We start from the raw sequence: 23,760 nt of genomic DNA, 5'->3' as shown, positions 1-23,760 counted from the left end.
TGGGGTATGTATCAAGGTCTCTGCAGTGCCAAGGACGGTGGCTTTACACAAGTTATAGTAAAGATTGAGAGTCTTGAGGCGTTGAAGGAGGTGTCGGACTCAAAGTTGAATTTCAGACATTTATCGGTGGTTCATCATATTGTGGAACTTTTGGAAGGAGAGTGGCCTGTGCGGTTTAACCAGGTTAATCGGCAAGGGAATCGTGTTGCGGACTGTTTTGCTAAGTCAGTGGATCGAAGGCACTTCGACGGCGTGTTATTCTCGGATCCTCATCCGGAGGTGCGTCCTTTGTTGCATGAAGATGTGATTGCTTCTGCCTCGGCTTAAGTTGTAAACCTGATTATTCTTTTGTTACCCAAAAAAAAATGGTAAACAACATTGTTTCACATGTTTCCATTGCCGACAGTCTTACATGTTTGACAATATTTTAATTTTGATACTTTAAAATTTTATTATTTTATCTTATTTTCTTTACATAATTTTAACTTCATCCGTATATAAATGAATTATCTTTACCTTTTTTCCAATTAATTAAAAGATATTGATGAACGTACAATATTATTCGTATATTTATATGTTTAAGTTATTGTATATTTATATAATTTTTTACAAGTTTATAATTTTAATATGTTTATATGTCCATATTATTTTTTATATGTTACATCATTTTTTGTTGTATTATGATTTTTTATTGTATAGTCAAATGATGCTTAGAGGTATATTCGGTGGCAAAAAAAAACATACCTATAAAAACAGGAGAAAAGACAATGAGATAGACAGGAATATTTGAATTTCAATTAATTTATCATTTAAGATGTATATTATATAAAATAAAATAATACAAAAACAACATATGAGGTAAATATTCACATCAATCTTACAATAATTAGTTTCCACGTGTATACTTTAAAAATAAGATAATACGAAAACCATTGTGAGGTAATTGTTCACATCAATCTCACAATAATCAACTTTCATAAACATAATTTAACAATAAAACAATTATATACATTTTACAAATTGTTTGGGTATGATTTCATAATTAAAATGCCAATTGATATCAATTTTATTGTTGGTGGTCGACCATCGATATACATTTGTTTTTGTATTTGATTATATCGTATCTTTAATTTTCCCCTTATTTTTTAATTTTTAATAATTTTATTTTTAGCACGTTTTTCTTCACCTTTGTGGTACGTTTTACTCTGTCGTTTGACACATTTTCGGTCGCTTGATCATTATTTTCATTTATCATTTACTTAAGATTGGATTTGTCATCGCCACGACTGATCAATATGACGTTTATTTATTATCATGTTGAACTTCCTTGCTTTGAACCGTTGGATTGGATTTAGTTACACAATTTACGTTCGTGGATAATTTTCTTACGTCGCTCGATTCTGAGTTGCAGTTTGTCCATGGTCTTTTAATAGCTTGATCATTTTGTGGTTAGTTTGCCGATGCAATCAAATCTGTCGGTATCTACCTTTTATTCAATTTTATTTGATTATGTCTTTAACCTTGTCCGTATATGATGATCCATGTGTGATTTTAAGTGGTTAGTGTCTTATGCTAACGGTCACAAGATACAATTACTATGTGTCTAGTCTATGGTTATGATTATAAACATTCGTTGTAATTTGAATATTTTTTTATTTTAATAAAATTATTCGCTTCTATCTTATAAAAAGATGTATAATTAAAAATAAATAAAATTATATTGGGTACGTATCCTGAAAATCAGCTCAAAAGTAAAACCGTAAACGAGCCATTTTAATTACATAATCTAATTCTTATTATATTTTACGATTCATATTCGAAATTTGTAATTGTCCCTTTTTAATAATATCGTCCACACCAGTACTAATTGGTTAGAAAGGTACGATTATATATATAATGAATATAATTTTTTATATTATCTGGACACAATAATTTATATATTATTGAGAATTGATAATAAAAAATTCTCCCTGTCAGGCGAATGTAAAACCTATATAAAGAGGAACATGAAAGAGTTACTTGTGCAAGTGGGGGAAAAACAATGGAAGCAAGATCAATGTTGATTTGCATTGTATTTGCTTGCGATCTCATAGCATGTTGCCATTGTAATTATTACTCAAAGACTTCACCATACACTCCACCTGCTCAGAAAATCACACATCTTCACTTCTTTTTCCATGACACGATCAGTGGGAAAAGCCCTTCCGCCATTAAAGTAGCTCACCCGAGCTTCCCCACGGCCTTCAACGACACGCCGGGGCCGTTCGGGAGCGTGTTTGTGATCAACGATCCCGTGACGGTCGGACCCGAGAAGACATCTCAGGTAATGTCGAGACCAATTTTATTAAATTTATATCCATTCCGTTAATGTAGAGGGACTTCTGACACGGTTAATATTGTCCCAATAGAAATTTTGACATATCGTTATGGGTCGTAATTTTAGGTGATTGGTTCGGCACAAGGGGTATGGGTTTCGACGGGGCAAGAGATGCTGGAATTGGTGGTTACGATGGACATTGGATTCACGTACGGCGAGTTCAATGGGAGTTCCATAAGTTTGATGTCGAGGAACCCTATTGCACTCAATCAACGAGAGCTTCCCATTGTTGGAGGGAGAGGCAAGTTCAGGATGGCTAGAGGCTTTGCTAACCTCACCACTCGTTTCTTTGATCATGTTAAGGGTGATGCCATGGTCGAGTATCATGTCACTGTCATTCATTATTGATTCTGCACCTCATCTTATATTCCAATTATCGATTGTATCACATGTAAAATAATAAAACGTTTTATCGCTTCACATCCATTTCCAATTCCATGTTTCAATTTTGAACAATAATAAAGTTTTGTCTGTTGTTGAAAAGACAAGAATTTGATTTGGAGACATTCACATTCTAAGCTGTCAGATTCTTAATCCTTTTTGTTTTTTTAGAATTCTTAATCCTAATTTTTAATTACATAATAAATATATTCTTTTTATATGGACAGATACTTTATCTATATTCATAAAAAAAGTTATTTGAATTTACAAATCAAGCGACTTTAGTAGTAAAGAATTGTTGTTATCCTTAGAGATTTTAGTTTTGGAGTTCAAACAATACATTTGTATGAGTGTATGAGCGTTCATTGTTAAATGATTAAGAATTTTTCAAATAAATATTATCTTTTATTCAACTCAAACTAATAAAAAAAAACTATTTGGATGCATGGGTTAACTGAATTGCACATTGTGTATGGCTGGTTTTTAGATGAACTAGGATTTAGATCTTTTAATATCATGTTATATTAATTAATATATGAAAAATAAGATAATGCTTAGTTTTTTAAACAAGTTAATCTAAATTAAGTAGTACTACTTTTTCTTTCTTTACAACGTTGTCAATTTTGTTAATCAATCTAACTTTTTTTTCTTTAATTTTGTTTTACATGCGACATCTATTTTGATGTTAGTTGCCACCCGCATGTTATATTTTTCTTTTCTTTTTTAGTTTTTTAATAAGAATAACTATGTTTTTATGGTATGTTCTCTATCTTTATGGCACGTTTATCTTTGTTTTTGTGGCACGTTTTTCTTTGTCTTTTGGTAGTTTACGGGTTTTTTCCGTTGTTTTCGTTTATTTTTTATCACAAGGTTGGATTTGACATCGTCGTTATTGATCAAGATGACGCTTATTTGTTATCATGTTGATCTTCCAGCTTTGGACCCTCAGATTGATTTGGATACGCGTTGTGCGCTCGTGGATAGTTTTTTCATGTTGCTTGACTCTGATTTGTGATTTATTGATGATCTTTCAGTACTTTCATCCCCTTTTTTAGTTCATTTACCGATGTAGTCAGATTTGTTCGTATCTTTATTTTATTCGAGCATTGGCTAGGTTTTTTTAATTGTTTCCTTTTACGGTCATTGTGTGATCTAGGTGGTTAGTTTTTGTGTTAATGATTATAGGAAAATATCCTAATTATAATTTAGTTTACGTTTATGGTTATGCTCGTAAATCTTCATTATAATTTTAGATATTTTCTATTTTTAAAAGAACTAGCGGGTTTTTATAAAAAAAAATAAGTAGTAACTATAATGAACGTGCAAAATACAGAGGAATAATACAAAAATTAAAAGAAATATTAATTAAAATACGCAGGTTTAAGGATTCATTCTTAAAATATGAATCGTGTTTATATGAAAGTGTAATGAATACTATATTTTCTTCAATCAATTGAATACTCAAATTAATAAAACAAATAGAATAATTCTTTTGAATAACACTGCTTGTTAATAGGACAATTAATGTGGAATGATACGTGATAGAGGAAGCTAACTAATTTTCTAAGAGCTTGAGGACTTGTTATCGTTCCAATACACATTTTCAATGAAATCAATCTTATAATTAAGTACCAATCTCTTATACGGTTTCTTCCAGTTCCTATGATAAAAAAAATGATGAGATAAAATCTGTATACATATACATTTTAATTTATACCTCAAATTTTATCTATTTTTTAACAAAACCAGGGGTAAATTTGGACCAATACCGTGTGCGGGTTAATTATTTAACTCAATACGGGATCATATTTTTTTTTTATTTTAGGAACTACAACATTAGCTACAGTGACTTAGAACTCATCACGTTAAGGTGACGAGTTCCAATAATATATATTTTTTATTGAAACTTGTCATTTCAACGCAACAAAATCTGATAAAAATATATTTTATTAAAATTCATAACCTTGAAGTGACGAATATGAATAAAAAATATTATTTGGACGAACTAATCATGTGGTCCGAAATTAATTTTGAAGATGGCCTAATAGGCTAATTTTTTCACCCACCTGATCTATTGGGCCAATTTTACCACAAACGGCACTATTTTTAGTTATTGTCACCACTTAAATGTAGCCCAGTGGTTTTGGTTATAGGCAACACAGCCCATGAATCCTAGTTTGAAGATCAAAATTTGACCAAGAATGATGGTTTACAAAATAAGTTGAGTTTTGATTCATGAGTTGTTTGTTTTCTTTAAAACAACAGGAATATGCACTCTCTCCCGATTACATAATAATGAGCTTCAAACTGGAATATCCATACTAGTTTTAAATTCCATATATAATAATGATCCAACTTATCAAGTGACTTTAGTGATTAAATAAAGTGTTGTTCTCTTTAAAGGTCCTGATTTCAATCAGCTGCGTCTGCAGGTGTGTTGTCAATGACTAAAAAAGATTTTAAACAATACCATCTTATGATCACACTAAATTATTTACAAAAAAAAAAAAAAAAAAAAACCCCACGGCAATATGGATATATCAAAACATATGTTACTCGGACTCAGATGTAAGTGCAGATACGGGTATGTATCCAACACAGGAATGGTTAGATTTCTCTAAATTGTTCCATATATTTGATATTTGGAGGTCATTTCTCTATATCCAAGTGTCGAACACGGATACTTCATGGAAAATGAAGAGTCCGAGCAACATAGATAAAACCAACAACATCATTCTAGATTCATCTCAATTATGGCACTAATAAGTAGCCTTACAAGTGTTATTTTATGTCTAATAGGTTCAATGATTCATTCTATTCAAAACTTAAAACAAGAATGGTAATCTGACAGATCAAAGCCATGTAGTACATTATTTGTCAAACACCATAATACAATTTAAAACATGTAAAAAGGGAAAGCAGGGGCCAGCATTCAGATTGACTGATGAATAAGAGCATAGAAATGATACCTATTGTTATATCTCACTTTCTGCCGCGTTGTTGCAGTTGCTAAAATATTCTTTCGATCTAATCTAAGGAACGAGATGACGAGCAAACTAGAGACGGTTACAACAAAAAACAATCATGTCAAAAGATGAGAAAACATAAGAATGAAACAGAGAAAGGCCTTAGAAATAAACATGAATCGCGAACATCGATCGTTAGGTTTTCTACAATAGATACACTAGCCTGTGATATGAAAAACAATACCAACAGATAAAGTAGCCAACTCTATTTCAGTTTCCTCGCAAATGCAACCACTAAAGCTAAAGGATACAAATTCATTATAACAAGAGAAAACCCAAAATTTAGTGTCAACATATCGATTCATGAGCACATTATTCACATTATAAGAACGCTATGTCCCGTAAGAAGAATACATATCCATAAAACTAAACGTAATGCAGTTATACCATGATTATATCAAATCTTGACTAGAATCTGACCTTGAATAACATGATCCTTTACATTGACAAATCCGAAACAACCACCACTCATGAGATAAAATGTGATATTCTAGAAGCCATATTCGCTACCTGAGCCTGCATTTGAGCTTCCTTAACTTTCGCAGCAGTAGCCCTATGAAAGAACTGCTCCCTTGACAACAACCTCACATTCCTCAGATACTGATCAAACGAAACGGAGCTGTCTTGCACTGCCTTATCCATCGAATAAACCACATCCTCGATGGCTAAATCAGCAGCTGTGCAATCCAGCATTTGTTTAGAAAGAACATCGGCACAATGAATCGCCTGATCGACATCAACGTTATTCTTTCCCAAGTTCTTTGTTTCCCTTCATTATCTCTAATCCAAATATCCAACACATACGGATTCATCGAAACGAATTGTAATCGTTGTTCTAAAGCTTCCTTTTCATCTTGCATCTCTTTCAACCCTTTATTAATCTCTTCATCTCGTCTTCTCAACACAGCTTGAGCCAAAAACAACCCTTCCATTTCGATTTCCCTTGCTTTTCTCATCCCGATTATATCCCCATGAACCATCTCCACCAACTTATTCATAGCATTCCTCTTATAAACCACGGTGGCATCATCGGTCGAAGAAGGACGGGCTTGCAAGTGCTGCGGAGGCTGAACCCTCCCATATGGCGAAGGCGGATATGCCCCCGCGGCCGAATGAGCCACCCTAGGTGGCGGCGGGTGGTATCCAAAACTAGACGACATGGAGGAATTGGTTAAAGGGCTAGCGCTGGGACTGGGGTTAGGACGACGTTGCGAATAAAGCGGCGGATCACGTGAAAAGGCGGAGCTCAAATTACCGATCAAATCGACAAGATTAGAACTTGGGTAAATCCAATTATGCAAATAAGGGATCGAGACTAACCCAGAGGGAGAAACGTGAGGATGGGGTCGTTTGATGATCATGTCGCGCGTGGGGTTAACGTAGACGGCGGGAGCGTAACGAGGGTAGGATTCCATGAGCCAGATGATGACGGAGATGTTGTAATTGACGCCTTGGAAAGTCATGGGGATTGTGCCGTCGGCTTGGAGGAGATTGACAGATCGGCCGTCGTTGTGAGTGAAAGTGGCCGCTTTAGTTTCGAGGGAAGGGTAATTGGATACAAGGGAAAGGAGGTGCTGACGGATTAGCCATTTGGTGTCTTCGGTGTAAGGGAGGGACGAAGGGCCGCGTTGGGAGAGGACGGAGGAAAGGAATTGTTGGGTTTGTTGAGGGTTTGGCGGCGGAGTTGACGACGGCGACACCATTTGGTATCTTTTGAATTTGCCTTTTTTTTGTTGTTGAAAATATTTTGAATTTGCTTTAGCTTAGCAGATGAGGGAGCCTTGGGTAAACCTTTTTCTTCCTTCTATTTTATCCAAAATTTATTATATTATATTATATTATATTATATTATATTATATTATATTATATTATATTATATTATATTATATTATATTATATTATATTATATTATATTATATTATATTATGAAATTGATTATTTATATTATTCATAGTTATAAAAATTTTCAGTCCCACCATAAATTTACTTTTAAATATATATATAATTATGTATTAATCAAATGACCTCAAACAATAATTAAAAAATTATTATTATATTTGAAAATCTCGAATTTGAGCATTATCTATATAAGAATACGAATATTTACTACCTAATGATTAAAAATATTTGAAAATATGTTATTTTATATTCATCTCATATTTATCAATATATATATATATATAATATTATAATAATATTATCAACTGAATTATGAAGAGTCAATACTTTGACAATTTCACCAATAATCCCCACAAGAACAGCTTCCATTCTTGAAGTGGTGAAATCTCTGCGTATCTCTCACTATGATTTCTCGCCCGGTCACAAGCGAGATGTATTTTGTTGCGGTATGACAGTCACCACAAACTCTCAGGTTCTTTCTCACATGTCTGTGCCGTTGCCGGTATTCAAAAGACTGAACGCGATAGCCAGCCTCTCACTGTGTGTTCTGTTTAACTGCTCTTTCACGTCGACTTCCACATCATGAATCGAACTCGTGTCCGGCACGTAACCGGCAGCTTTCATCTTGTCTCCCAGCTCCTCGAGGAAAGCATATATTCTTTTAGACTGAGGGTGGTTCGTGTTCCGGAGTAGAAACTGTGAACTTCGTTTCTCAATTCGACGACGCTGCTGAAGCCCTTTCTTTTTCATCATATTTCTGACTTTAGCCACTTCTCCCCACATTGAAGCTGTTGCATATATGTTAGCAAGAAGTACATGGTACCCACCTTCATCCGGATTTAATGCAAACAGTTTGCTTGCCGCCTTCTCACTGAGCTCGACGTATTTATGGATTTTGCAAGCTCCCAACATGGCACCATATACGTTAATCCCTGGCTCGATAGGCATCTTTTGAATGAAATTCCAAGCTTCATGTAGTCGACCAGCTCGACCAAGAAGGCCAACCATGGCTCCATAGTGGTCCATTGCTGGCTCTATGCCATAATCTCTCTTCATGCTGGTAAAGTAGCTACGCCCCTCCTCCACCATACCTGCATGGCTGCAGGCTGAGAGAACGCTAAGGAACGTCACATCGTTTGGCTTAACGGTGCCCTTCTGCATTTCATTGAACAACTCCAGAGCAGCTTTCCCGAGCCCATGCGTTCCGTAGCCATCTATCATGTCATTCCATGTTGTTACATGCCGCTCATTCATCTGATTGAAAAGCTTCCTGGCAGTGTGAATTTCTCCACACTTTGAGTACATGTCAACCTGTGCAGTCATCACAAAAATATCATCATCCAAACAACTTCTAATAAAATATCCATGAATCCACTTTGCTTGGCGTGTAACTGATAATTCCGCCAGAGCGGGAATCACACTCACCATCGTAAATGTATCCTGTCTTAAGTTTCGAGAATGCATGTCGTAAAAGTAGATTAAAGCATCATTAACACGTCCATTTTGCGCAAAGCCTAGAATCATAGCATTCGAAGAAACAAGTGTCTTACCCTGCAATCTTTCGAAAATATCGACTGCAAGGTCGACTCTCTTACATTTGGAGTACATGGAAATCAAAGGGTTCATAACAGATACATTGTTGCCAAGTGTCGACCTGTCGGATAACTTATGAACAAGCATTCCACGGTCGAGATCACCCAAATCCGCGCAAGCATAAGCAGCTCCCATTATAGTAACATCGGTCTGTTCCACTCCATCATCCAACATCCTCTCGAAAATAGCCATCGCTTCCTCAGCATAACCACTTCGAACATAACCATCGATCATTGAATTCCACGACACGTAGTCCTCTGTCTCATCCCATCAAAGATCAACCTCCCGATTCCAATATACCCGTATTTCGAATACATATCAACCAATGCAGTATTCACATTCACAAACCTTTCAAAATCAGCTCTTATAACATAACCGTGAACCGACATCTCGATCTTAACCGACCCGTATTAGCCACGGAAGGCAAAACGGAAACAAGTGTAATCGAATCCGGTCTCTGCCCTTCCTCTTGCATCCTAACAACTAAACCCAAAGCAAGTTTAGCTAAACCATTCTGCGCAAAACCAGAAATAATCGTATTCCAAGAAACCAAATCTCTTTCAGGCATTCCATCAAACATCTTATAAGCTTCCTCAATTTGTCTACATTTCGCCTACAGATTCATGACACCAATCATTGCAAAGACATTCGAAGAAAACCCATTTTTTATCAACTGCCCATGAATCTCCTTACCCTTTCTAAGCTCCCCTTTATCCCCACAAACTTTCAACAAGTAAGTAAAGTTATAAACAACAGGCTTAACATTATCAACTCCCATCCTAACGAAAAACAACAAAGCTTCGCGCAACGATGAGTGTTTTGCAGACCCTTTAAGCAGAGTGTAGTAAAGAACCTCGGGCATATCTCCGATGGGTTCGAAAACACGGGCGGCTTCGGCAATGCAGCCGTGGTTGCAGAAGAGACTGAGGAGCTTGGTTTGGAACAAGTGCTCGGTGTAGAGATTGGATTTGATTATGTGGGGAAGGATTTGGTGAACTTTACTGGAAGTTGAGAGCTCTAAAAGGATGGCTGCTGGGTGTTGGTAAACATGGAGAGGGATTTGGGTTCTTTGAGAGAGGGAGTGGGGATTGGGTTTTGGGGTCGGGAACTTGGTGATCGGTGGAGAGCTCATGGATGTGTGTGTTTTTATGTATGTTATATTCTCGTGAGCTTGAAGTTCATATTTTTCATGGCTTCTTCAAATGGGAGGACTGGAAATGGATTAGGATTTGTGAGATTTTGTTTATTCGTTCTTTTGGATTGTTTGTTTGTGATAGATGGGCCGATCAAAGAAATGCATGGATATTCATAGATGAATCGAAACCCATTCAAATCCACAAAATAGTTTAACAATCTAACTATTAATTTTATCCAACATATATGTTTTTGAATCGATAAAATATTTCTATTATATTAGTCCTAAATTTCTTATAATATGTTTTGCTTCTGTTTCGACAGAAGAAAATGCTCTTAATATGATAAAGTATAAATTTTAGGCTAAACTACAACTATGACCATTTAATTATGGATAGATTTTATTTTGACAGTCTATTTTTAATTTTGCCAATCAAATCATTTAACTATTTATTTTTTTTAATCAAGTCACCAAAGTTATCATATAACTATTTTAGGGTGAAGGAATTGTTGCTCTTCCTTGAGGACCCAGATTCGAGCACCGAGAATGTAGTGATGTGAGCGTTCATTGTCAAGAGATTAAAAATTATCTTTAAATAGATATTACCTTGTACTTACCCCAGATAAAAAAAAATGTATAATTTGGGATAAACTACATAAATGTCAATTGACATTTGAGTAAATATTTCTCTTCTCAACTAATGTTTCAAAAGTAACGATTCGATCACTGATATTATCGATTTATAACAAATCGATCCTTCATAGTTAACAATCATTACAAAAAGTAACAGAATATTGATGTGATTGGCTGGTCAACGTTAACAACTGGTGAAAGTGGTTGATAGTTTGACTCCTAACTTTAAACCCAATCCTTAAACATCCTAATTTACTTGTATATTTTGCAACTCATCTTGGCTTCTTCTTCCACGTAAAAATCGACGACAGTAAAAGCGAAACAAGCTAATATGTAACTATCGACTTTGGTCAAATCTATCACCATGGTCAGGACACGTAGGCAGCATGTAGTGAAAAAAATATTCATTAGTTTCGATTCAAATTTCAATATTTATAATATCTCTACGAATGAACTTACTTCGATGATTAAAGAAATTATTGTTGTTCCTAGAAGTCACATGTTCGAACACCAACGGTTGTAGCAGGGTGATTGAGTGTTCATTGTCGAATGGTTAAGAGTATTTAGAACATATACTATTTTATAATCACCTTAACTTAATAAAAAAAATACCTACAATATTTTTATCTTTATGAAAATATTCAAGATGTGAGATGAGAATCGAATTAATGACTTGTACTGAATTATGAATCTAGTCTCTCTTCGTCGTTTGTAGTCAATCAAATGCAAATTTTCATAATAAATTATGGAAAAAAAATCGACGAAGATAAAAAATAGATTCATAAATTAATAAAAGTTCATATATAAAATTGATAGGTATTGGATGTAATGGTAAAATATATTATATTTTGGAAAAGAAAATATATGTTGGAACTTTGAAAATTATATATCTAATATAAATAAAGGAAGCTAGACAAGAGGGGGGGGGGAATATAAAAGGCAAGAAGTAAAAAAGGGAAATAGATAGACTATCATTTGGAAAACAATGGATTTGCGTAACAATTTAGGCTGATAATATGAAACACAAGAGGCAAGAACCTTACATATTTATAGGAAACAAAAAGTCTTGCAAAGGGCAATAATGGAATACAAAGATTAGGTAATTCAATTCTTTTATTAAAAATGTTATATTCCGAAGTATTGTTGTAAGTGTAAACAATAAGCATTTGAATAATTATTATTAAAATTGAAAATTAAAATAAATTTAATAAAATTGATAATTTAGTTTACTTTTTAATACAAATAGAGAAGGAAATTGCTAGGTAGGTTGCATTGTTTCTTTATTATTTTATTGAAAAAAAGACCAAGATGCATGACTCCAAGTTTTATATAACATATTTGTGTGTTCACACCGTCTCCAAACATCAACATCAAGCTTTTTCTCAATAATATTTTTCCTTTATTCTTCCTCTATCTTATCTCATTTCACTTTTATTCTCTGTTTTGAAAATCGGACCGGATCAGTCGGTTCAATCGGTTCAACGAGAATCGTTGTTTAATCCAGTTTAATTTAAACCGGTTGAACCGTTATTAGTGAACCGGTCAGAACTGTTGAACCGTTCGAACCGGACCGGCTAAAAATCGGAAAAAACCGAGAAAAACCGAGATTTTTGTTTTTTTTTTAAAAATTAAACCAAACAACGTCGTTTGTTAAACGAGCCAAGTCGAACTCGAGTATTGCTGAGCTCAACTCGAACTTGAAAACTTTAAAAGTAAGCTCAACTCAACTCAAACTCACAATCTAAAAATTATCAAGTTCAACTCAAACTCGAAATATAATATTGAAACTTGAACTCAAAAAGGCTTGAACTCAAAAAAAAATTAGAAGCTCGATTGAAGCCTAAAATTCGAGCTTGATTGAAGTGAAAGAATAGTTATATAATTATAGTTATATAATTATAGTTATATAATTTTGTTATGATTTTTTTAACCCCAAATTTATTTTTTAATTATAGTTATATAATTATATTTATTATTTAATATGTTTTACCTTAAATATTATGTTGTAGTTAATTTGAATCATTTTGTTTCACTTGATTTTATGGTTTTTAACTTATATATGTTATGACTTGCTTTGAATATGACTTGTGATATAAAAAATTATTTTTTATTAAATATTTTTAGTATTTTTATTTAATTTTTTAAATAATTATGACGTCGTCCGGTTCTTCCGACCGGTCGGACCGGTTCGACCGGTTGAACCGGTGAACCGGTAGCATGACCGGTTCGCTAACCGGTCCGGTTCTAAAAACCATGCTTTTATTTTGGTTTTAAAACATTTAGTTGGATTAGATCTAAGGAAACTTAATCATGTCTATTGTGATCTTATAAATTTATATAATTGATATTTTTTTGAAAGATGGTACTTTGTATTAAGAAATGTAAAAAAGTACACCACCTCAAAGATCTCATTAAAAAAACCTCTCTAATCCTACATGGAGAAAAAATAGTGTACCTTGAAGTGGTAAGTATCGAAAGTAAAAAACTCACAGCTGTAACATTACACAGTCTACACCCAATCCTACAACAAACCCCACACCAATTCAAGAGTAATACACCACAAGCAAACCATTAAAACGGTTAGAAAACTAATTAGAGATCGGAACTCAGACATCATAACCTAAAAAACGAAACCAACGGATCAACTAGCACAACCGCAACCAGGCCTTGATCATAAACTCTCACTATGACATGGAGAACCACACTTACTGAAACAATTTCCAATCGACCTGCTATAGAACACAGCTCCCAATTAACAGTAGCTGCCAACAAGCTCTTCCATGTACCGAAACATAGCACCAGAGATCACTGATTACGCGAGCCTAACCAGCAGACCCAATTCGTCTACTAAGAAAGAAAATACACCCATCGAGAAACATACCAATTTGAACCTGAAACTCCCGGAGAAAAAAAAGATTTCACTGGACAAACTGAGAGGCTAAATACAATCACAGAGTTCAAAGAAATCTGAGGACTACTCAGCTAACCCGGTTCAGACTAAACATAATCGCAGAGGATTGAAATAACCACCACGAATAGAAGTAAACACAAACAACACCAAAGAAGAACGTTCGTTACCAGGTTACACACAGAACGATCACTACTGAAATCAACCAACAACCAAAAGAAAAACACTCAAACTCCAACCCACAACTAAGCTAAATGAAAAAACTGAAACAGTCGGCAAAGAAACCCCATAAATCTGAAAGGAATATTGTAATTCCAACAAACGACACCAGCCCCAAGAAAAAAGATTCCAAAGATCCGACCTGGCCTCCTATTTGCTTGACGAAAAACCTTAAAAAACTCACAATCACAGACTAATTAACTAATTCTTAGATCTCAAAGACCAAAAATCACAAGAGATTTCAGCCTGAGCAACGAAACGCTTCTCAGTACTGCAAATTCCATCCCAAAGCAACGGCAGCCACTAGAGCCATCTCATCTTCAATCGAATCACCTTGAACTCCCTCAAAATACACTTCGCCTTTGTCTTCAAAAAGATTGCGCCTGCTACTAACGTTTTCCCCACGAACTCGACCACTACAGAAATGGAATTTCCTCTTCCCAAAAAGGAGCCTCGACGATGCTCTAAGACTGTCCCGACTAGCCCCCCTCAAGCTTGCCTTTGAAGACTTACCATCACCCAAAATCAGAGGGAAAATAGGTCTCTTCAGAGACTGCCAAGAACTAATAACATGATTAGCATCCGAAAAATCCTTATCAAAGACAAGAAGAGAAGACACCTCGTCAATCGGCACGTCGAAAAACCAAGAGCTGGTGGGGATAACTTTGGTCGCCATAGCAAGATCCATATCCCTATTAATTTCAATTAAACCAGCACTATCGTCAAACAAAAACTGCTCATCTTGCCCAATAAAAGTAGAGATAGGCGCATACAGGCCACTTTATCATTTGCATGCTCCCGCCTACCTTCCATAAAGCCATTGACAAAATCATGCCTCTAACACACCACCTCGCCTTGTTCTTGCTCGACAAAGCTCCCTCGAGACCACATCCTACAGCACCCTCAACCTCGAAGGAAGAGGAATTGGTTTCATCTTTAACACCCGCACACCACGCCCCACCATTCGCCTTGGTTCCATTGAAAAAATCACTCGCCTCTTCTTGCACTACAGATTGAACTTTAATGGAGAATAAACAACCTTCAATGAAAATGGAGAAATTCTCTGGAATAGATGATTTAGACTGAACTTCCAACAATACTCTAACGACATCAAACCTATCTCAATTAGAAGTTTCTTCATCTATCTTAACCACTCTTCCCCACAAGCTTCCAATATCTTTGAAAAGTTTAACACTCCAAATAGAAAGAGGAACATCTATCAGAGAGACCCAAACTTTAATTCTAAGCATATTTTCATAATCCTCCAACAAATCCAACTCATCAAACCATAGACGAATCCAATCAATTTTTTTAACCAACAAGCCTGACGGTCTATGACATTCTTGAATTAGATAATCAACAACAGGTCATGCCAAAAGCTAACCTTCACATCCAAGCCTTTCAGCTCTGAAAGCTGATTTAATATCATTCATGTTATACATGTTCTTGACTTTACCAACCAAACTACTTTACCTCCAACATAGCTCCTTTGAGATTAGAACACTCCTACTATCCACAGAAGGTATAGAAAAAGAGCTTGGTTCGCAGACATCAGCAACTCTAACATGAACAACTATAGCAGAATCACTATGAGACCCAGCCTGCTGACCAACATACTTCTGAACTGAAAACTCACCCACTTGTCACGCCCTTGGAACTTCGACACCTCGGAATGTGCGGCCTTAGTCGCATTCTTAGTGATTGCGGCTAAGTAAGCCTAAAAATATCCCAAGCAAGGACGCTTAGAATCTCGACGGAAGCTAGACAAAAGAACTAGTACAAAAATAAAGATAAGAAAGCTTTGAGAGAAGAATGCTCTTATGATTTCTCAAAGTGAAGAAGTGAGTACAAATGAGGGGGGATGCCTCTATTTATAGTTGAAGCTCCCATCAATGAATGACTAAGATCTAATTACATGGACGGCCTAGATTAAATCTTACCTACCAAAAACAAGTGGGCATTATCTATACAAATTTATATAATTGATTCATGCATTTTTTAGGTGTTACTTATAAAAAAATTTTCATTCAATTCTTTTTCATTTTTATTTTGATTACTAAAGTTAATTTTTTTCAATTAATTTTATTTTGGTCATTTCTCCATTAAATACTTAATGATATTATAACTGAATATTTTTCTTTTAAAAATTATTAAGTGACTCCAAAACTTTATTTTTTTTTTGTAAAAACGCTATAGTTTCAAATTTTCTTTGGTTTCTCGAATGATAAAACATTTTTTTTCAAATCCTATTGATTGGAGGTGGAGAAGGCATAAGTGAGATGTATATCTTGATTTCATGTAAATCACATGATATATAATATACATTAGAGTGGTTTGGGATTTCATTGAATTTTGTGTTTAGGATTGAGTTTTATAAGTTTTAAAGTGATTTAAGTAAAATTCAAACTAATAAAGTGGTGAGTGATAATGAGACAAGTTCGTCAACGTTTCTAAAAAGATGTCGGAGAATGATAATTGCAATCTTAAAGTGATATAGGGATGAAACTGTGAAACTTCCATCCCTAAAGTAGGAAGATAAAATAAAAAAAATAAAGAAACAAGGGGAAATAATATTGATGTTACATAGATTCCGTGTTAATAAAAAGCAATTCATATCAACACACATGACTACATGTCACACTTCTATGTATGATTTAATATTTGTGTGATCAAAATAAGGTCAAATTAAAAGTTGAATGATGAATTTTGAACTTATTAAATTCTTTTTTAATAATTTAAAACCATAAATTTTGAAAATTAACAACCATATGGTATATTTTTAACATTGTTGCAAAATTATATTTTACCTTTTTAAATTAATACTCTCACCTTTTTAAATTAATACTCTCGCCACCCATATTTATAGGATAATTGGAAATGGAATCATGTTTAAAAGTCACATGGAAGGATGCTTCTCCAAGTTAACGAAGTCTAAGTCTTTATGACTTTTGTAATTATAATAAACTAATAATTATATAACATTTGATTTTTTTAAGTGTTTGTTAGACGTGTGAAGGAAAAAGAACTGCACTTTGCACGATAGTAAATATTTTATTGAAGAATATGTGGATCAGACACAAGGTAAAATATGAACCACATGAATTAAACAAAATATATTATTATGTTTTTAAAATCTTGACTAATAGACCGTTTGTTTCGTTCAGAATAATTAAGTGTTAAATGATTCAGAGGTTCTGTATGAATTAATTTTGAATGTGACATGTTGTTTGATAATGGCTTTGAATCATTCAGAATGTACTTATGTGTTGAATCATTCATCAATATTTTGTTGAATCAGTCAGCATTAAATCATTCAAGTACGAAATTTAAAAGTTCGATTATTAAGGTTTTGGTTTAAGGTAAGGACTATGGAGGTATTGTGAACATTTTAGCATCTTAGATTCGACTATTTATTTTTTATAATCAAGTAATATACTCCTTTTCTTTTAAATTTTTTTACAAAGGCTAAACTCTACTATTTTTATATAGTATATTACTTGATTATAAAATAATTGATTCGTCCAAAAATCTTATTCACTAAGATTAATTGAATATTAATTAATTTAAAATTATTTCATTCAATTTATGATTTTTTCTGAATTCGTTCAATTAAAAAATAAAATATTAAGTTTTTCTCTTCTAGTTTTCTCTCATTGGTATGTTGTTCATTATTTTTATTATCTTTATTGATCGAAGACGACACCAATTTTAATGTTGGTTGTTGATCGCATGTATTCTTTATTGTTCTTTTGTTTTTTATTTTTAAAAAGTTTGCATATATGACACGTTTTCATCTGCCTTGATAACACATTTTTTCTAACTTTTGGCAAATTCTTCGGTCGTTTGGTTGTTGTTTTTACTTATCTTTTTTAAATGATTGATTTGACATCGTTAAGAATGATAAAGATGATGTTTGTCTGTTATATTATTGATATTCTCTGTTTTGGATCCTCGGATTGGATTTGAATATCCGTTATGCACTCGTGGATGACTTTTCACGTCGTTCTAGTTTGATTTGTGGTTTATCAATGGTCATTTAATAGCTTGATTATCTTTTGTAGTTCATTTTTCCATGCGATCATATCTGTTTGTATCTATCTTTGTTCGGATTTCTTAGTTAGGCTTTAATCTTACCTTATATAGTCCTGATGTGATCTTGAATTGTTAATTTTGTTTTAATTATTATAGGAAAATGTTCTAATTGTATGTTTAAATTACAATTATAATTATAAATCTTCATTGTAACTGAGATACTTACCATTTTAAATAAAATTATCAGCTTAAACAAAAATAATAATAAAATATTATCAACTAATGCCTCGGTGTCTTATTAAAAAAATGAATATAAATATGAATGAAAAAAAATGTTTTGACTCTTGACTTGCTCATCTTTTCATATCTCGAATAGTGAGTTAATTTAACTACTTTTTGTCCTTCTCACCAAACAAATTAAAGGCATTTTTTCTATAAATTATATAAGTATTTTTATTCAAATTTAAATTATATCCAATAGATATTTGTATGCAAAGTTATTAAAATTTAAGTATGTTGAATATCGTACGAATTAAACGATCTAAATAATTAAAAAAAATAGTTGATATGCTTAAAGGTTTCAAGTTTTAACAAAAAACTTGTACGGTTTTACGAGTGCATTATCAAAATGATCAAATTTTTTAAACAATTACTACATTATAATTATCTCATACTAATAGAAAAGAGTATATTGAATATTCAATTCTACATAAATGACCAAGGTTTGAATTCTTTTAGAAGCAAACATACTCTTCATTTTATAACAAAAAAATATGTTTATATATTTGAATCAGCAAGCTGCATTTACATGAGTAATGTTAATTTAAATAAATAGATATTTGATGCTATCTATATGTATTCGCTTTAAATTTACAATAAATAATATTTTCAATATTCGAACCCATTATATCTGAATCTATAAAAAAGTGAATGAAATATTCATAAATATCTAAACTCGTAACTTAAAATGTTATCTCTAATTCAGAGTGATTCAGCTGAATATAAAATATAAAAGATCATAAATACACATTATCATATCTAATGTCAAATTAACGAAAATTTAAAAAATTGAAATTAAATGATATGTATAAAAATTAAATGAGTGAACTTTATTGAAATAAAAAATCGTACAAGATTAATTTATGCCTCATTAAAAAAAAACCCTCGAATTAGAAGGGGAAAGAGCACATAAGGATGATCAAGACATACAAAAGAGACGCCTACTTAAACATATTCATACAACACGATTTAAATCCGACAACTGACTGAACACAAGAAAGACCAACAACACATCACGAGCATCTGATACAGTTTCTTCTATTCTCACTAATACATCAAAACCTTCACTGACAACCCTCAACAACAAAATGCTCCATACCATTGCAAAGATTACTGATGGATTTTGTCACTAATACATTTTACTTGCCATTGAGTTTGATATTTTCGAAATTTATCGAAAATATTGAGATTAAGAGTTGGGATCAAGTGAACTTTGCTTGATTATGAATTTAGATCTCCTCAGACCTCAAACATAAAACTAGACGCATAAACCAGTAAAGTACACATTGTAGGAACTATTAGTAATGAGAGACCTTATACATGTCAAAACTATGTACTTCGATTAATTGATTATGTTCGGTTTTAAATAAATGATCGTCTTCAATGATGAGTCGAATTAATGTTGGTTTTGTTGAATTACGAGTCTACTTTTCTGTCGTTTGCATCTATTGATCATTTGATCAAACATTGATGAAGACATGAAAACTAGACTCATAATCCATCAAAACTAACATTATAGGCAAACTAAAATTACTTGGTAGTTGGCTCTTATTTTTTGCCTCGTTTATGAATAATAAGATGAGTTGACGCATTCAAATCATATATTTTATATAGCATTGGTTGATTTTTTTTAAAAGGAAAAATGAAGGGATAAGGATTTGGAAGGAAAGTTCACTGAATGATCCCACTAAACCTTAAATAAATGTAATATGTTTTATTTAAAAAAAACAATATGAATGATCCTGTAAATTTATTTATATTTTGATTTAACATGTTATCATATGATTATAGGAAATACATGAGAAAAGAAAAATAAAAGAAAATTCAAGCTTAAATCATGTGAAATTAAAGAGTTCGCCCTCAATAAAATTTCAATTAAAATAATTCAAAATGAAGTTTATTTATTATCTCAATGCTAAAATCAATTAGTTCTGTTAATTGTTTCTAAAAGGGATTGAATAAATAATAAAAAAATTGTTTTGACTATTGACTTACTCAACCTTTCACATCTCAAATGGTGACTACCAACAAATTTATTAATAATAGTTGTTAAGCAACCACTCCTTTTCCTTCTTTCTCACCAAACAAATTAAAAGAATTCCATTCCCTTTTCTTGTAATTCCAAGTATTTAGATGAGGAATAGTAAAGGGTAAGATATATGTCACTTTTAAATTATTGGAAATTTAAATCTATAAAGTTGTTTGAGAATTAAAATCTATTTTTATTTTTAAATTATTTAAATATTATTATTCAAAATCAAATTAAATATTAATACAACATTCTAAACATGAAGCGTTATAAACAACGGACTCAAGATGTCACATTAAGTCATTGAAACAATTATTTTATAATCTTGTTCAAATTGGATGTGCGATAAGACCCTTTTCACGTAGGTTCCACATTCATCAAAAATCTTTTTTTTTTCCTCTCGTTGTATTTATTCTACCAAACGTGCAACACCACAAACTTTATGATCGGATCAAAATGAAATTTAGATCACAAACTCTAACATTCTTTTATTGTGCTATGTTTTCTATTCCTCGTCACTATGCCGAGTGTGAGGAAGGAGAATATTACCGACAATGAAAAACTTTGACATGATATAATTATTCGACTTGAATATACAAAATTCTCAAAAATTCATATTACATGAATATTAATGTATCGAATTCATATGAAAAACAAATACCTTCAATTTTATGAATGTAAATATTTTACAGTCTTCTCTCAAAATAATCCAAAATCCTCTCTATAATACTATAATTAAATATAAATTTGAACCTAAGTCAAAATGACTCATAAGTGCTTTTATTTCTGCATCTCCTTCGAGTCATGCTCAATCAAGTCTTTATAGTCAGTGACAGATGTAAGTGTCGTTTAAGATGGGTATGTGTTCACCTTTGAATTTAATTTTTTTATATTAATCGTTCATTTTATTAAAGCGGTCTACCCTGAAATTTTATTTATATATACTTCGTATAAAAGTTTTCTATTATTAATATATTTATGTTGATCCTCAAAAGTAAATATTTTTGGATTTCTCATTGTTTTATTATCATTTGTAATAATTGCCAAAGATTATTGTGTATTGAGATGGACGTGCTTTAGCAATTGCTGTGAAATTATTTACGTTTTGGTCTAATGTGTTTGGCATATGTGTAAAAAAAGCCCGACTTTTTGGTATCAAAGAAAGGAGGAAAACAACATAGGAAAATACCAAGTAATTTTCATTTGTGGAAAATCTATAAACAATTTACCAAGAAATTGTAATGACCCTCGACCAACGGTGCTAACCCTTGATTTCACTAGACTTTAATTATAAATACATATGATTTACTTCTTGTTTCCCTCGTCACCATAGTCTTAAGATTATAGGGGGTGCTAGCCAATATAGCCTATTTTTCTTCATGTATTTTTCTCCTTTATATCTTATTATTTTAATTTCGACTTTACTGGATTATGAGTCTAGTTTTTATTTCTTCTTCATTGTTCGGTCGATTGGTCATTGCATGAAAATAAAGGGAGTGCTAGACTCATAATTCAGTAAAGTTGAGATTAAGTTGACAATCAAAGAGTGAACATTTTTTAGTGAAATTAAATTGATTAAAGTCGATTTTGTTCAATTAATTAAAGAGTCATATAATTTCGACTTTGTTGGATTATGAGTCTAGTTTCTCTGTTTGATTGAGATATAGACTCATAATCTAGCAGGGTCGATATTCTCTTGACTTTCGATTTTATATTTCAAATATTTATGAGATTTAATTCATTTAATTAAAGAGATGTATAGTTTCAACTTTGTTGAATTATGAGTCTAATTTCTCTCCATAATTGATATATAATTTTAGTGTCTTTGTGTTTGGGATTTAAGCTATGTTTAATTGGAAAGAATTTAAAAGGAAGAAAGTAGAAGAATTTTATTACATTGCTTTGCATTTACAACAAAAAATAAGCTGTTCTCCTCACTTTTGTTGGCCAACAACAATAATAATAAACATTGAATTAAAATTTTAGCATAATTATAAGGTTAATATTTATAATTTTTATTAATCTACTCCTTATTTATTATGTAAAATTTAAGCATCAATCTTTCAAAAATGTAGAATCACCATTTTAACGAACATATGAATTAAGATGTTAAATTTTATTATTAATTGTGCAGTACTCTTTTTCTCCATCTAGGGTTAGGGAGGTTTTTAACGATGCTTACAATTAAGGGTGAATATTCAATCGAGTCAAGTCGAGTAAAAAAAAATTCGATTTATTCCAGTTGACGATTCTTATTTTACAACTCGAAGTTGACTCGTAAATTTTTCAAGCCGAGTTGAGTTTATAAAATTCGAGTTGAGTCAAATTTTCGAGTTTCTGTTTAAATTTAATGGTAAATATTTGTAATATTATGATACTATTTGATTCCAATTTAAATGGTTTTTTATAACCATATAAAATACATATATATTTTCATATTTTTTCATATGTGATATATATATATATATATATCATACAAATTCGAGATACTAGACTCCAACTTAAAAATCAATCCGCTAATTACTAAAAATTTTGAGTTATTTGAGTTGTATTTTACAACTTAGTTTGAACTTAAATTTTTTTAAAGTCAAGTCGAGTTTATGAAATTACAACTCGAAGTCAATTCGAGTCAAGTTAAGTTGAAAAAGTTGATTTTTCGAGTCGAGTCAAGTCGAGTTTTGCTCACTCCTACTCACAATATGAGTTAAATCTTATTATTAATTGATTTTCCGAGAAAAAAAAGATGTTAAATTTTAATAAACTGAGTTGAAATATTGTGTGATAGTCTATGTTTATTTCATGTTCATTTTTATTATTTTATAATTGTTTTTTGAATTTTCATTGAAAATAGCATATAAGACAAATAATCTATGTGTATTTCATGAACTAACAGTCTGTCATGACAAAATTGTTAACAATTCATTACTTTAGTGAGCACTTCATTAAAGTAATAATAATTTGATTTTTTTGGAAAGATTGAGGATCAAATTGATATCATGTGTAAAAATTTAGGATTAAATGTGTCATTGTGCCCAAACTAGAAGTTTTCTTTTGTTGAAATTATTTCTATGTTCAGCAAAGATTAAATCATTGAAGCATTCTTCCGACGCTTAAAAGGCATCCAACAAGGCAAAAAGGTTGCTTGAACGATTTCCCAAGCCAGCTATGGAACTTCATTTACTATATAATCACAAGCACATCTCATTAGTTCGCAGTTCCGATTCTTGTTTCCATTGATATTCGATAACA

At 32.3% G+C, this 23,760-nt stretch overlaps 1 protein-coding gene and 2 pseudogenes across 1 annotated transcript; 1 reads left to right on the top strand and 2 right to left on the bottom strand.

Moving 5' to 3' along the window:
- Positions 1–2,041: 2,041 nt before the first annotated feature.
- LOC120196044 (dirigent protein 4-like) lies at positions 2,042–2,725 on the top strand. The gene is made up of 2 exons (XM_039197940.1): positions 2,042–2,323; positions 2,444–2,725. The coding sequence occupies exons 1-2, from the start codon at positions 2,042–2,044 to the stop codon at positions 2,723–2,725; spliced, it is 564 nt and encodes a 187-aa protein (XP_039053871.1).
- Positions 2,726–5,990: 3,265 nt separating this feature from the next.
- Positions 5,991–7,561, bottom strand: LOC120196085 (annotated as a pseudogene).
- A 456-nt stretch (positions 7,562–8,017) lies between these two features.
- On the bottom strand, positions 8,018–10,420 carry LOC120196094 (annotated as a pseudogene).
- Between the last annotated feature and the right edge of the window lie 13,340 nt (positions 10,421–23,760).

This window comes from Hibiscus syriacus, unplaced genomic scaffold (genome assembly GCF_006381635.1).
Source record: "Hibiscus syriacus cultivar Baekdansim isolate YM2019G1 unplaced genomic scaffold, ASM638163v2 tig00117026_pilon, whole genome shotgun sequence".
In the NCBI taxonomy this organism is placed as follows: Eukaryota; Viridiplantae; Streptophyta; class Magnoliopsida; order Malvales; family Malvaceae; genus Hibiscus; species Hibiscus syriacus.
Note: the sequence above shows the minus strand (reverse complement) of the source record. Positions and strands in the feature narration are given on the sequence as shown.